The sequence below is a fragment of the Coregonus clupeaformis genome, chromosome 38, assembly GCF_020615455.1.
Source record: "Coregonus clupeaformis isolate EN_2021a chromosome 38, ASM2061545v1, whole genome shotgun sequence".
NCBI lineage: Eukaryota > Metazoa > Chordata > Actinopteri > Salmoniformes > Salmonidae > Coregonus > Coregonus clupeaformis.
The window spans coordinates 4,768,567-4,783,732 of NC_059229.1; the positions used below are offsets into that span (position 1 = coordinate 4,768,567).

Sequence of the window (15,166 nt, forward strand, 5' to 3'; positions counted from 1 at the left end):
ATCTTTACAGCATGCTATACTAGTCTGGACTAAGCCATTTTCACTGGGTTATTAAACTGTTGTCCACAAGCCAAAATAGTAGTTAACATTCAAAACCCCTGGATTACCCATTATATTACCCAGGAATAACTTCAGCACAAAGCAAAATTGTAAAAAATATTTTACTGTTTTTCTTTTGTTTTTCTCCAAAGACCAGCCAAGAAAGACTTTTCAATCTGAGCACAACTTATGTTGGGGGGCAGTGAGGTACTTATTAAAATGAAAACACAAGCAGAAGAAAAATCACAGATCCTCTTCATTAATTGGTTCTTCTGGTTGATTAGCCAATCAGGAACAGCCACTTTCCTTGGAGGTGGAGCGTTCAGTCTAAAAGTTCATAGCTTCAGGACCATTCGGGGAAAGTGTCACACACTCCCCTAGCACGGTGCAGATATCGGTATGCCTTTGTACCCAAAATACTAGGTACAAAATACAGGAAGCCCACTACAGCCCACTAAACTGCAGCTTCAGAACCAGAATGTCCTCTCTCCACCCCTCCTGCGCCGCTTCTTCTGATCACAGCTTGGCCCATGTGGCTTCCTCGCCAGTCAGCACCTCCTGTCCCTTCTCCTCCCTGGTTACTCCTTCTCTTCCTGTCCCGTCACGACAGGTTAGCGATGTTGGCCAGGAAACGCTGGGCCCACCACTCCTCCAGGTCTATGGGCACAAAGTCTGTAAGGAGACAGGGAATAGGTGCTAATGAGAGAACATTACTATTATGGTACCTCAGTCTGAATCTCACAAGTCTACACACCCTGTCTGCATCTCACATAACAGTCTACACATCCTGAGCACAAGTCTGCATAGAGAGAAGGAGAGGCAATAGTGTGAGAAAAGGGAGAAAACCGTATCTGAGAGTTTTGCTTATTGAGATATTACAGTTGTACTTCAAACTCCTCACTCTTTCTCTCTCTGTAACCTCAAACACTACAGTACTGTCCATCTACTGTTAAGTAACTGTCCAGTGACCTACAAACTGAACAGGACTGAACAGGTTGTGTAAAACTTTTGAAAATCAGCAACCAGCAGGTGCACCAGTTTATCCAAGGTGAGAGAATGGTAGTTGTTCATAGACCAGAGAGTTAAACATTAAAACGAAAGCTTGCCTTGTGACCTCTCCTCTCTATCTAGCTGCAGATAAGACAGAGCCAAAAAAAATGCTTAGCCTGCTGTGTTTCTTTAGACAGTACCGAGACAGACGTTTATATGACTAGACAGAAATACACTAAAATAGAGGGTTAAGACCATGACAAAGTGGAGAATGAGTAGGAGTGCTGATCTAGGATCAGTTTTGGTATTTTAGATCATAATGAATAAGATTGTATGGACAGAGGGGACCAGATCCTAGATCAGCACTCTTACTCTGAGGAGCATTGTGAATACAGGCCCTGGGCATCACATAATTGGATGTAATGACATAGGAAGTAGAGGTAGACTGTAGTGTACAGCCTCTCCCAAATATCCCATTGTTGCACATCTTCGGTAGAGCAAGATGGAGGCTGATTAAACAAGATGGCGGCTAGTGAATAAGGCCTATAGATACTCACTCTTCATTGTGGTACTGGGGGTCTTCTCTGCGTACTGCACGGGGCCCTGGCCACATACAGCAGCCGGCTCCACACTGCCCTCTCCATCTCCTGCCAGCTGCTGCTCGATCTCCTGCCATGCTGCAGAGGGGAGAGAGAATATACAGGGGCATTAATACACAGACACTAACTGAAGATACATGTTACAGCAAATAACTGTTTTTCCATGCGTGTTACGCTGCACTTCCTAGGTAGTTGTAGAAAAACACGCAGCCTATGACTACATAAAACAAACTGGGCATGGCCGCAGGAAGATGTTTTGGGTTGGGGGTGCTGTTTATAAAAATATAAATACATTATTGCGATATTACAGTATCATGGGCTGCTGCAGCACCACAACTTCCCACAGCTATGAAACTGGGGGTTCATGTTTTCCTCTTTTACATAAATTATTATTATAATTTTTCTTTTAAATAAACTATTCCTCTAGAGGTGTAACCTTGCTTATGCTCCAAATTCAAATGATACAGCCAACCATGTGTACTCGAGTGGACCAGGCCAGAACTACAGTACATTGCATCAGCCACACTACTAGAAGGAGTTGAGATAAGACTGGAGGTTGTGTGTTTCACTATGGAGTTAAAACACACCCCTTACACTTTCAAATTCAGTGTGTTGACTGTATACATCTCTGTGAAAAGCATTTGAATGTAAATGTACAAAAATAAAACCAAGCTCACTGAAGTGCAAAGGAGTTTCACCTTACTCACATTACTTGGTAGTGTTTTCATGGTTTCATTGACAACCGATATCACTTTATAACACAGTGACTGAACTTTACTATTTCACGCACTACAATATAGTTGTTTGCATTGGCAACGGAGTCAAATACTTTCTTTAAATGAGTAGAGCTGTGCTCTGTAAGATGTTTTATAAAAACAAACAAATGGGATGCCCAGAACTTCCTTCTGACCGTTAATATTGAGCAGTGCTCCAAGAACAACAGAACAGGTCATGCTGAGTCTTTTCCATTCTGCTACAAGTCATGTCTTCATCAGAGCAGGCTGAAAGTATAGAACAAACTATCCCAAACTGTGTCAGAAAGAATGTCTCCACTTATGTACTTGATCACTTCGATAAAGCACTCAAATATTTCCATCAACCAAATCAAATCGTATTGGTCACATACATGTGTTTAGCAGATGTTATTGCGGGTGTAGCAAAATGCTTGTGTTTCTAGCTCTGACAGTGCAGTATATCTAACAAGTAATATCTAACAATTTCACAACATATACCCAAAACACACAAATTTAAGTAATCTAACCATTTACCTTCTCTATGGTTTGAGGATTTTTAACAAACTATACCCAAACTGTGTCAGAAGGAATGCCTCGACTTTTGCACTTGATTACATCATTTAAACTATGTGGATTATTGTAGCCATCAACCACTTAGAATGTATGGTCCAATTATTATTTTGAATGAGGTCAGGTGGTTATTTCTCTCTCTCTCTCCACCATCTTTTATCCTCCCTGTTTGCTTTCATGTGTAGGCCTAAACTCCACTTGGTTCTCTCGCTCTCTCTTCTATATGCTCCTGAGTGGCACAGTGGTCTAAGGCACTGCATCGCAGTGCTAACTGTGCCACTAGAGATCCTGGTTCGAATCCAGGCTCTGTCGCAGCCGGCCGCGACCGGGAGACTCATGGGCGGCGCACAATTGGCCCAGCGTCGTCCAGGGTAGGGGAGGGAATGGCCGGCAGGGATGTAGCTCAGTTGATAGAGCATGGCGTTTGCAACGCCAGGGTTGTGGGTTCGATTCCCACAGGGGGCCAGTATAAAAAAAAAAAAAATGTAATCACTAACTGTAAGTCGCTCTGGATAAGAGCGTCTGCTAAATGACGTAAATGTAAATGTAAATGTATACCTCCATATATCCATCTCTCTTCTATATATTCACATCCCCTGTTTGCTTTAGTGTCTATTCTCCTCATGCATTAGGTAGTCTAGTCCTCAAATGCAGTGATTTTAATGCAGGTAGCTTAGTGGTTAAGAGCGTTGTGCTAGTAACCGAAAGGTTGCTGGTTCTAATCCCCGAGCCAACTAGGTGAAAAATCTGTCGATGTGCCCTTGAGCAAGGCACTTAACCCTAATTGCTCCTGTAAGTCGCTCTGGATAAGAGCGTCTGCTAAATGACTAAAATGTAAAATGCTGCTGGTCAAGATGTTAGTCAGCTACAATGGCCTTCCATTCAAATGATGTGAACTGGAATGTGTATGCATAAAACAACTTAGTATAGCTCATTAATAACCTTCAAATTGCATATTTGAGCATCTACAATACTCCTTATATCGTCAGGATGAAAGCCTTATACTGTGTGAATGAGTGTGAGTCCATGGCTCTGTGCATGAGAAAAATGGATAACGTCTCATCTGTCTAGTAGTCAATGAGTCTCACCTTCGTACACAAATCGGACATTCTCTTCATGAGCGGGGGTGAAGCCTGCAGATGGAGTGTCTTCCTTCTGTGTGGCTGCAGTGTGGTATCGCTTCCCGTTCAGGCGATTAAACACTATCTTAGGAGCTGGAGAGCTAGACGACAGATATACAGATAGAAAATTACGGTAATTAAGCATGTTCTGAATCAGTAACAGTGTGTGAAATCTCATTGTGTACACCTCTGGAATAGCTGGTCTTGCTTCAGAAATGTATATGCTGGGCACTAGATTATACTTTTTCCATAAAACCCAAAAGGACTATTTATTTTTTAATAGAATAAAACTTTATTGTCCATCCAGGATGGACTTTTTTTTGTTGGCATCACCTTCCATTAAAAGGATCAGATACATATTTAAACCAGTCTGTCCATCATGCTGCATACACTAAAAACATAGAGGACATTGATACATTCACTCACAACCGACCGCTGTCCCAACTGCACTGGATAGATAAGTACATATACTGATACAATGTACTTTGCATTTAGTACTTTGCATATCTAGCCTAGAGGTTCAGTGGTGGTGTCTATAATATTCAGGAATTCTCTTCTCCCCAGATAGCATGTCATGCCCACTCTGCTACCATAGAAATGTAAGGATTGGTGGGAATCCGCTGTACCTACTTCCGTACACAATGACGTTGCTATGGAGACAACAGAGACGGATTATAAAAGTCTGTGCGGAGTGATTCCCAGGAAACGATTGAATGACTATGGCATTATGTAACACGCGTGCATTAGGCTACATTGTATGAATGCATTTGATCCTGTATTGAAAATATACCAACGTATATGAGAGGGCAAAATGCTTGCTTACTCAACCAAATGCCCCATTGCTAAACTTAACCGTGTGTCCTTACAGACCGCGCGAGGCATATTCTACTTTGAACGCATGCTACGTTCTTATGTTGCCCATAGTTCTACACTGGCTACAATGTAACCACTGACCGATTCCCCACGTTCGAACGGCTGTTCAAAAATGGTGCAATGTTTCTCTACTGCGTTTGGACAATAAACAAATGGACAAAGTTAGCACGCGCTGCTAGCCAGCAAGCCTGTCAGCTAACCTCGCAAGGTCAGACCGTTTCCGAAGAATGGAGAAAACGTTGCAATGACACTTCAACGACACAATGTAGCTAATCGGTGTATCGATACTATATTGCAGTAAAATACAGGATAACGAACGTTCTAAGATTACATTCCGTGAATCGTGACGTACTACAAAAATGATAGTGGAAACAACGTTACATGATCATGTTTTTCCACTATACGCCACACACCATGGAATCTTCAGCTGACTGGTTTGCTCGCGCTTCTTGATATGATTTATGATAAATGATAGGCCTAAAGTAATGCAATATGGCAACTTACTTTGAGGATAACCAGGGGGTCGGTTTGAGCTTCAAGTCGTTGGTTTTATTCTCAATTTGCTGCGTGGGACCTGAAATGGAAATAGAATAGCAATGTTGCACTGATCACAACATGTATGCTTGTCATTAAAATATGCTTTTGAATCCGACAGATCTAATCGAATGTAACATATAGGCCTAGGTTCAATTAAACACAGTTCCATGTTCATGATATAGGTTTTGAAAAGTGCACAACTGCTTTATTGACATGACTCGAAGGCTTTTATCGATAATATCAATAATATAGGCAATACATAATTGGATTGGAGAATTAAAAAATACATAACTGATGCTCACCTGTCCTGCGCTGTGTAACAAGTTTACTGGGACCTCTAGTAATAGTGTACATCATGTGAAAGCCGAGAACTTCAGTGTTGCGAAGGAAAGATAAGTGGGTTATCTTCAAACAAGTCGGAAGTGGTGTGATAGCCTACAATGTGTCGACTCCAAATACCGTGGTGGTCTTTAAAGCAACCCACTTTTTGGCCGAGTTCTCTCGACGCAGCCACGGTGGGAAAATTATAGCGCCTGCTTTTCCAAGTCAGCTGCTCCGTGCTACGTAGCCTACGTCTCCGGTTCGGTTAAGAGATCTCGGTACTGCAACGTGCTCCTGTCCTGTGCTGTGCTGTGACCGTCGCCGCTACGAATAAGCATATGTTTGGTTAAAGAGGCCGTCTGCTGGTGCTTCAAGGGTATAGCCAATAGGTTAACCAAGGTGAATCGTGAATCAATACTGATATGGAATTCAAGTGTCTGTTGGAGAAGAAACTCCAACCCTTCCGATCAATGTTTTTGAATAGAAAATACTGTTAGTTATATTGATTAAATTCCCCTTTGAGAGAGACAACCCTATCATACAATGACAGTGACACCGCACACATGATTTCATCAGGACACTGATAGGACCGTCATGGGCACCCCGGTCATGTCACTACACGCCCCCAACCGTCGCGGTTTTAAAGGAGGAGCGCCCTTCAGAACGCACTACTGCTGACCTATCACCCGGTAATCCGAGCACGTGGAGATTTGATGCCTATTCACGATGATCAGGCTTAACATTTGGAATGAAATGGAGAAGTTAAATCAGATTGCTGAAATAAATAAAAAATCAACCACAAATGTTCTCTGATTTATCATGAGTCATTATGCAAACACAGCCATAGGCTGTTAGTATAAGGCATGCGTTTTGGTTGTTGTGCAATAGCCTAGTATATATGTTCAAAATACATATTGGGAGTCAGAACATATGTAAGACAGGCAAGACATGTTTGGTAACTGAAGCTCGCCAGTGACAAGAGGAGGCTCAGACAGGCTTAACCAGGGTAATACTAGTCTACCTAGGCTTCACCCTGCCCCCTACACTAGGATACATCTGCTCTATATAGGTCAATGTATGGGACTAACCCTAATCCTGCCCTCTATCATCAAGGACCTCAATCACCTGAGCCAGAGCCTGTTCACCCCACTACCATCTAGAAGGCAGAGACAGTACAGGTGCATCAAAGCTGGGACGGAGAGATTGAAACCACTAGCAGGCCTCGGCCCAGTACCCTGCCCTGAACTTTACTCACTGTTACTAGCCGGCTACCACCCGGTACTCAGCCTTGCACCTTAGAGACTGCTGCCCTATGTACATAGTCATTGAACACTGTTAGTAGCCTCAGCACCAGACTTTGCTTACGTTGTTTTAAGAGGTGAGGGGAAAGCATGAAGCAGAGGGTTGAAACAATATGGTGGACACTGCATGAGGACAGCTAGAGAGAGAAGCTGAACAAATATACTTCATCCTTACTGTCCTTTTTTATTTTCCCATTCCTATAAGATTATTTCATCCAAGTTAATACATCTTATTAGGTTAGTATTTAATTGGAAGGCTGGTTGGTTGCCCACAGACTGTTCCTTATTTCAGTTAAAGCACATTATTGCACTGTGTGAGAATACAGCATTCATAGTAGCACAGATCCTTGACAATTGGAATGGTAATGATTCAAAACCATGACATATGTACGAACTGTGGGTCCCGTGTGGCTCAGTTGGTAGAGCATAGCGCTTGCAACGTCAGGGTTGTGGGTTTGATTCCCACGGGGGACCATTATGAAAATGTATGCACTCACTACTGTAAGTCGCTCTGGATAAGAGCGTCTTCTAAATGACTAAAATGTAACTGTACAGTGGGCTGCAGTAGGTTCACTCCTGAGTTGGTGATTACAGTACATGGAGACATGTTGTTCACTAAATGAAGTCTCCCTGTCATTTGAAGGCTATTGTATTGGACTGAATATTTGTATTGGACTGAATATTTGTATTGGACTGAATATTTGTATTATGTCTCGGGCATACAAGATACAATACACAGTAAGTTAAGTAACACAGGGTTAAACAGTATGTGTCCTCCTGTCCAATATGGGGTTTTAACTGGCTTCAGTGTGTGTGTTTTGCGCATGTTTCTGTGTGTGTGATGTCCGTCCACTGTGTTCAGTAGTGAGGATCACAGTCCTCCAGTAGGCTGTCAGTGATGTAGCTGACGTTGAGTATCTCCTGGTAGTATTGTTTCTCCTCATCTGTGTTGACCGTCCAGCCCACCACCTCAACCCCTCTCTGGGCCCAGTACTGGACATAGTCCCTGGAGATGGAAGAGAGAAGAGAAAGTCAATAAGGAATCAATGGGCAATCAGATCAATCAAATCAATACATGTTATGTAAAATGAGATGTTGCATAATAAAGGTATACTTTGTGATTTTAGTCCTTTATCTACTTCCCAAGAGTCAGATGACCTCATGCAGTGGAGGCTGCTGGGTGGAGGACGGTACATCATAATGGCTGGAACGGAGCGAATGGAATGGCATCAAACACATGGAAACCACATGTTTGATGTTGTTGATACCTTTCCACTCCAGCCATTACCACGTGCCCATCCTCCCCAATTACGGGGCACACACACACCCCTTATGAACTCGTATGTCTCTGTGTCCAGTATGAAGGAAGTTAGAGGCATTTCCACGAGCAATTGAGGGTGTGTACACTTCAAACAACTAACGATGTGGGTAACCGTGGCGATGTGTAGTAACAACAAAGCAGCAGTACATAAGGGCTAGAGCAGCAAACCTTTTGTTTCATCAGAGGAGACATCGCTACTTAAAGCAGAATCATTACATTTACATTTTACATTTTAGTCATTTAGCAGACGCTCTTATCCAGAGCGACTTACAGTTAGTGAGTGCATACATAATTTTTTTAATTTTTATACTGGCCCCCCATGGGAATCGAACCCACAACCCTGGCGTTGCAAACGCCATGCTCTACCAACTGAGCTACATCCCTGCCGGTCATTCCCTCCCCTACCCTGGACGACGCTGAGCCAATTGTGCGCCGCCCCATGGGTCTCCCGGTCGCGGCCGGCTACGACAGAGCCTGGATTCGAACCAGGTTCTCTAGTGGCACAGCTAGTACTGTGATGCAGTGCCTTATACCACTGCACCACTGTCATTATATAGAGGTCTAAAGTAGTGCACTATATAGGGAATGGACATATGGGCCCTGTTCAAATGCTTGTGTTCAGTCCCCGCCTGTATTCCCTGTTCACCCACGACTGTGTGGCCGCGCACGACTCCAACACCATCATCTAGTTTGCTTACGACACGATGGTGGTAGGCCTGATCACCGGCAACGATGAGACAGCCTACAAGAAGGAGGTCAGTGACCTGGCAGTGTGGTGCCGGAACAACAACCTCTCCCTCAACGTCAGTAAGACCAAGGAGCTGATCGTGGACTACAGGAAAGGGTTGAGAGCTTCAAGTTCCTCAGTGTCCAAATCACTAAGAACTTAAAATGGGCCACACACACAGTCGTGAAGAAGGGGCGACAGTGCCTCTTCCCCCTCAGGAGGTTGAAAAGATTTGTCATGGGCCCTCAAATCCTCGAAAAGTTATACAGCTGCACCATTGAGAGCATCTTAATTGGCTGCATCACTGCTTGGTTTGGCAACTGCACCGCCCTCGATCGCATGGCGCTACACAGGCTGGTGCGGACATCCCAGTACATCACTGGGGCCGAGCTCCCTGCCATCCAGGACCTTTATATCAGGCGGTGTGAAAGGAAGGCCTCGTCAATTATCTTGAAAAAACGTATACTTAAAAACTGGAAATCAACCAATCCTCTGTCGTTAACACAATGGAAAGGTCAAACGCTTTGCTATCTGCGTGGGCGACAGAGAGAAACAAAATGGTGCAGTTGGAGGCCATGTGGCGGAGAGTGATGCGGGTGCTGGAGATGGGGGTGTGAGCATGTGGGTCTGGGCAGGTGTGATGTCATTGATGATGTTGTTTGTATGTGAATGTTTCATATTGTAAAAAATAAATAAAAATCTTACAAAAAAAAGAAAGGTCCGGAAAATCATGAAAGACATACTGTTCTCTCTGCTTCCGCATGGCAAGCTGTACCGGTGCATCAAGTCTGACACCAAGCTGTACCGGTGCATCAAGTCTGACACCAAGCTGTACCGGTGCATCAAGTCTGACACCAAGCTGTACCGGTGCATCAAGTCTGACACCAAGCTGTACCGGTGCATCAAGTCTGACACCAACAGGCTCCTGAACAGCTTCTATCCCCAAGCCATAAGACTGCTAAATAGCTAACAAAATGGCTACACGGACTATCTGCATTGACCCTTGTATTTTTATATTTTTTGCACTGTCTTTATGCACACTCACAGGACTCTACACACTCACTCACACTGACACTCCAACACACACATTTATATTGACTCTACACGCACACCCACATAATCATCATATACACTGCTGCTACACTGTTTATGATATATCCTGATGCCTAGTCACCTTACCCCTATACATACAGTGGGGAAAAAAAGTATTTAGTCAGCCACCAATTGTGCAAGTTCTCCCACTTAAAAAGATGAGAGAGGCCTGTAATTTTCATCATAGGTACACGTCAACTATGACAGACAAAATGAGAAAAAATAATCCAGAAAATCACATTGTAGGATTTTTAATGAATTTATTTGCAAATTATGGTGGAAAATAAGTATTTGGTCAATAACAAAAGTTTCTCAATACTTTGTTATATACCCTTTGTTGGCAATGACACAGGTCAAACGTTTTCTGTAAGTCTTCACAAGTTTTTCACACACTGTTGCTGGTATTTTGGCCCATTCCTCCATGCAGATCTCCTCTAGAGCAGTGATGTTTTGGGGCTGTCGCTGGGCAACACAGACTTTCAACTCCCTCCAAAGATTTTCTATGGGGTTGAGATCAGGAGACTGGCTAGGCCACTCCAGGACCTTGAAATGCTTCTTACGAAGCCACTCCGTTGCCCGGGCGGTGTGTTTGGGATCATTGTCATGCTGAAAGACCCAGCCACGTTTCATCTTCAATGCCCTTGCTGCTGTTAAGTATTTATGCATAGTCACTTTAACTCTACCCACATGTACATATTGCCTCAACTGCCTCGGCTGGCCGGTGCCCCCGCACATTGACTCTGCAACGGTACCCCCCTGTATATATAGCCTCCCTACTGTCACTTTATTTTACTGTATATATAGCCTCCCTACTGTCACTCCTTCATTGCCCGGGCGGTGTGTTTGGGATCATTGTCATGCTGAAAGACCCAGCCACGTTTAATCTTCAATGCCCTTGCTGATGGAAGGAGGTTTTCACTCAAAATCTCACGATACATGGCCCCATTCATTCGTTCCTTTACACGGATCAGTCGTCCTGGTCCCTTTGCAGAAAAACAGCCCCAAAGCATGATGTTTCCACCCCCATACTTCACAGTAGGTATGGTGTTCTTTGGATGCAACTCAGCATTCTTTGTCCTCCAAACACGACGAGTTGAGTTTTTACCAAAAAGTTCATCTGACCATATGACATTCTCCCAATCCTCTTCTGGATCATCCAAATGCACTCTAGCAAACTTCAGACAGGCCTGGACATTTACTGGCTTAAGCAGGCGGACACGTCTTGCACTGCAGGATTTGAGTCCCTGGCGGCGTAGTGTGTTACTGATGGTAGGCTTTGTTACTTTGGTCCCAGCTCTCTGCAGGTCATTCACTAGGTCCCCCCGTGTGGTTCTGGGATTTTTGCTCACCGTTCTTGTGATCATTTTGACCCTACGGGGTGAGATCTTGCGTGGAGCCCCAGATCGAGGGAGATTATCAGTGGTCTTGTATGTCTTCCATTTCCTAATAATTGTTCCCACAGTTGATTTCTTCAAACCAAGCTGCTTACCTATTGCAGATTCAGTCTTCCCAGCCTGGTGCAGGTCTACAATTTTGTTTCTGGTGTCCTTTGTCAGCTCTTTGGTCTTGGCCATAGTGGAGTTTGGAGTGTGACTGCTTGAGGATGTGGACAGGTGTCTTTTATACTGATAACAAGTTCAAACAGATGCCATTAATACAGGTAACGAGTGGAGGACAGAGGAGCCTCTTAAAGAAGAAGTTACAGGTCTGTGAGAGCCAGAAATCTTGCTTGTTTGTAGGTGACCAAATACTTATTTTCCACCATAATTTGCAAATAAATTCATAAAAAATCCTACAATGTGATTTTCTGGATTTTTTTTTCTCAATTTGTCTTTCATAGTTGACGTGTACCTATGATGAAAATTACAGGCCTCTCTCATCTTTTTAAGTGGGAGAACTTGCACAAATAGTGGCTGACTAAATACTTTTTTGCCCCACTGTATCTACCTCTATCGATCCAGTATCCCTGCACATTGTAAGTATGGTATTGGAACTGACCCTGTATAGCTTACTTACATTCTCTTGATCTTCTTACTTCAAGTTTTCTTGTGTGTTTTTGTTCTACATTGGTATTGATAACTGCATTGTTGGGATAAGTGCTTTTCACTGTACTTCTGCACGTGACATTAAAACTTGAAATGTAGTGCACTATATAAGGAATCGGGAGCTATTTTGGACTCTGAGTAGCCAGAGGTGACTCACGGTGATATTAAGTTCTTCTGCACCAGGAAGGCGGAAACGCCACAGAGGTTCCAGAGCAGGTGGTGGTGGGCCCAGTCCACTATCACGTCTAGCGCCTGCATCCAGTGGTGTTTCCATAGCGACGAGAAGCGCGGCGTGCCGTCACCCAACCGACACAGGCTCCATGGCCGGTGGGTCAGCGCCGTCACCACTTCCGGGTCAGCCTGACGCATCTGGGGTCAGGGGTCAATGGAGAGAGAGCAAGAGAGAGCGAGCGAGAAGGGATTTTACTACGAGTTTATCATGTCGACCTTTCAAATGTCTATCTGTAATATCATTTTCTTTCCATAGTGAAGCTGAAAATGAAAATGGCTGCCATTTCATGGAAATACAGAGAGATAGACACATCTAACCCAGTACCTATAGACAGACAGCCCACTAGTATCCCCTTGTCACCCCAACAGCCCACGGTTACCCTGTAGATGACTTTGGGCTCAAAGGAACAGACGATGCTGGTGTTGTAAAGGACAGGGTGTTTCTGATACATCTCCTTTAGGGCTGCCGCTGCCTGGCAGAGGACAGGAGAAGACATGAAACAGTCATTAATACACTTTCTGTATGTTTGTAGAGTCTGTGTGTATAGTTGTGTACGTGTTCCTCTCAGACCCACTGGTGAGCCAGCAACTATTGGTGGTCAGTTAGATCAGTGGTTCACAAACTGTGGGGCGTGCAAAGGGGTTGGCAGGTTGGTGCAGATCCCCCCCAAAAAAAAGGAACTCAGTCGGGATTTCAACTTACTGTTGAAAGTTGTAATAGTAGAATGCACAAGGTGAAATTTCGAAATTGGGTAGTGCATCATCAGATTTCCTCTTGTCATGTCAGTCATTGCAGACCTTAGAGAGCTATTTATAACTTGTCAGAAATAGTTTTTTATCCCATTGATTTTGTTAACGTTTGAGTCACTCAGATATCACATGAACACACATAAGACAAGGCTAAATGTGTAGAATTGCAGAAAATGAGCTTTAAAACTGCAAAAGATGTTCCCCAAGTGAAATAGTTTGGGAACCACTGAGTTAGATGTCTGCTCTCACTTCTCCGTTTCTTGAACTCAAGTGGACCACTGACTAAAACAACAGGCATTCAATGGGCCTAGCTAGTCCACGACTGGTCTAAAAGTGTACTGTTTAAAAGCAAACAAGAGAAGTATCAAGAAGAATTCAGTAGAGTGAAACTGTGTACATGAACAAAAATCTTTATCAGAGGCTTCTGATTAGCTGTACCTCATCTGGGTGACCTTTGACATCAAAGTAGATGGTGAGCTGCAGTTTGATGCATTCCTCCACAGCCTCCTGCAGAGTGGGGACCTTCTCTCCCTGGAACTTGTCACTGTAGGGGCCACATAACACATACCATGTCATCATTGGCCTTGTCCCAGCTAACTAATAAGCACAGAACTCAATTTAAACCATGATCAGTTATTTATTTGAATATGTGTTTTAGTGTTGGGAACAAAAACATGCACACACTGCGACCTCCAGGACCGGAGGTGTCCTACAGTATCACTGCAGCTCTCTCTTCCTCTCTTTCCACTCACCTGAGCCGGTGCTTAGCGGCAGCGTCCAGTTTACTGAGCTCAGAGAAGCTCAGCTGTGTGAGGGGTCCCGACCCGTTGGTGGTTCGGTCTACTGTCTCATCGTGCATCAGAATAGGAACTCCATCTGATGTGAACTCTAAGTCCAGCTCTACGCCTGTCGCCCCGTTCTTATGGGCCTAGAGATGCAGAGAGAAAGAGAGAGAGAGAGAGGGAGGGAGATGAGACGGGGTTAGAAAAGGAAAAGGACATGGCATGTAGTGAAGCAATGTAGTGCTTGACTGGGTCTCCACTATATGCCAAATGAAGGTTTGACAGAATCATCTGGAGGCTGGGTAGGGGGAGAGCGAGCGAGAGAGAATCTTGTGGCTTTCAAGAACCACGAATCCTTGTTGAACAAATACTTCTCTCCTCGACTTCCTGACTCACCTCCCGGATAGCAGCCATGGTATTCTCCGGCGCATCATGCCCTCCACCCCGGTGAGCGACCAGGGACACCCCACCCGAAGCAGCGTTCTTGGCGGGCCGAAGCACCTGTCTGGCCTGGCTGGTCGGGACTTGGGGAAAACGGAACATGATCAAAAAGGCATAGAGGCAGGCGGTGAGGGCGGTGGACCATATCGGGCTCCGGGTTCCGAGGAGAACGACCACGAACACCACCGAGAATAGGGCGATTTCGTCTCCGAGTTGCAGCATTTTTGCGCCGAGTCCATACGGTCACCTGACTCACAATTATGTGGTGTAGACAGACAACAGTGCATTAACACTGTCATAAAGTTACCATTTATTAATAGGCCAACGAAGCTTGGAAAGGTGTCTCAATATTGTTCAAGTTGGCTGTAAGCAGTGACACTTCTTTGGAAGACCGGCACTCAGGACTCCACCGAAGATGGTCTTGATATTCCTTCTTCAGTCTATGCAGAAGCAGTGTTGCCAACTAATTTTCAGGAGGAAGTTCTTCTTCTTCTTCTTCTTCTTCAGTGGGGTTTATCGGCGGTTGGCATACAACGTTATGGTGCATTTCCGCTGCCTACCGTACTGGAGTGTGGGCCAGAGACAGGAATAAATTAAATACTACCTGCCAACCCCGTTTCTCTTAAAAAAGTTTACAAAATATTTGAGACTATATCTAATGACGCTCTACTCAATATACTCTTTAAACTAAT

General features: G+C 44.2%; 2 protein-coding genes across 2 annotated transcripts; both read right to left on the reverse strand.

Annotated features, from left to right (window-relative positions):
• Positions 1 to 145: 145 nt before the first annotated feature.
• Positions 146 to 6,489, reverse strand: mcrip2 (MAPK regulated corepressor interacting protein 2). The gene is made up of 5 exons (XM_041867217.2): positions 5,766 to 6,489; positions 5,431 to 5,500; positions 4,021 to 4,154; positions 1,587 to 1,706; positions 146 to 711 (listed from the first exon to the last, which is right to left on the reverse strand). Exons 1-5 carry the CDS (start codon positions 5,818 to 5,820, stop codon positions 641 to 643), a joined length of 450 nt encoding a protein of 149 aa, XP_041723151.2. The 5' UTR covers positions 5,821 to 6,489; the 3' UTR covers positions 146 to 640.
• Positions 6,490 to 7,917: 1,428 nt separating this feature from the next.
• gde1 (glycerophosphodiester phosphodiesterase 1) lies at positions 7,918 to 15,114 on the reverse strand. The gene is made up of 6 exons (XM_041867216.2): positions 14,430 to 15,114; positions 14,004 to 14,179; positions 13,690 to 13,795; positions 12,882 to 12,974; positions 12,428 to 12,639; positions 7,918 to 8,091 (listed from the first exon to the last, which is right to left on the reverse strand). Exons 1-6 carry the CDS (start codon positions 14,694 to 14,696, stop codon positions 7,944 to 7,946), a joined length of 1,002 nt encoding a protein of 333 aa, XP_041723150.2. The 5' UTR covers positions 14,697 to 15,114; the 3' UTR covers positions 7,918 to 7,943.
• Between the last annotated feature and the right edge of the window lie 52 nt (positions 15,115 to 15,166).

Bases quoted from the DNA above. Each gene is read 5' to 3' on its own strand.
- mcrip2 (XM_041867217.2), bottom strand. From the start codon at position 5,820: ATGATGTACACTATTACTAGAGGTCCCAGTAAACTTGTTACACAGCGC. The intron at 4,155-5,430 runs GTAAGTTGCCAT...TCTGTCGTCTAG, and splicing joins ACCCCCTGGTTATCCTCAAA to CTCTCCAGCTCCTAAGATAG. The intron at 1,707-4,020 runs GTGAGACTCATT...TCCCCTCTGCAG, and splicing joins TGTCCGATTTGTGTACGAAG to CATGGCAGGAGATCGAGCAG.
- gde1 (XM_041867216.2), bottom strand. From the start codon at position 14,696: ATGCTGCAACTCGGAGACGAAATCGCCCTATTCTCGGTGGTGTTCGTG. The intron at 14,180-14,429 runs GTGAGTCAGGAA...CTGCATCTCTAG, and splicing joins CCATGGCTGCTATCCGGGAG to GCCCATAAGAACGGGGCGAC. The intron at 12,975-13,689 runs GTACAGCTAATC...GTCCTCTGCCAG, and splicing joins TCAAAGGTCACCCAGATGAG to GCAGCGGCAGCCCTAAAGGA.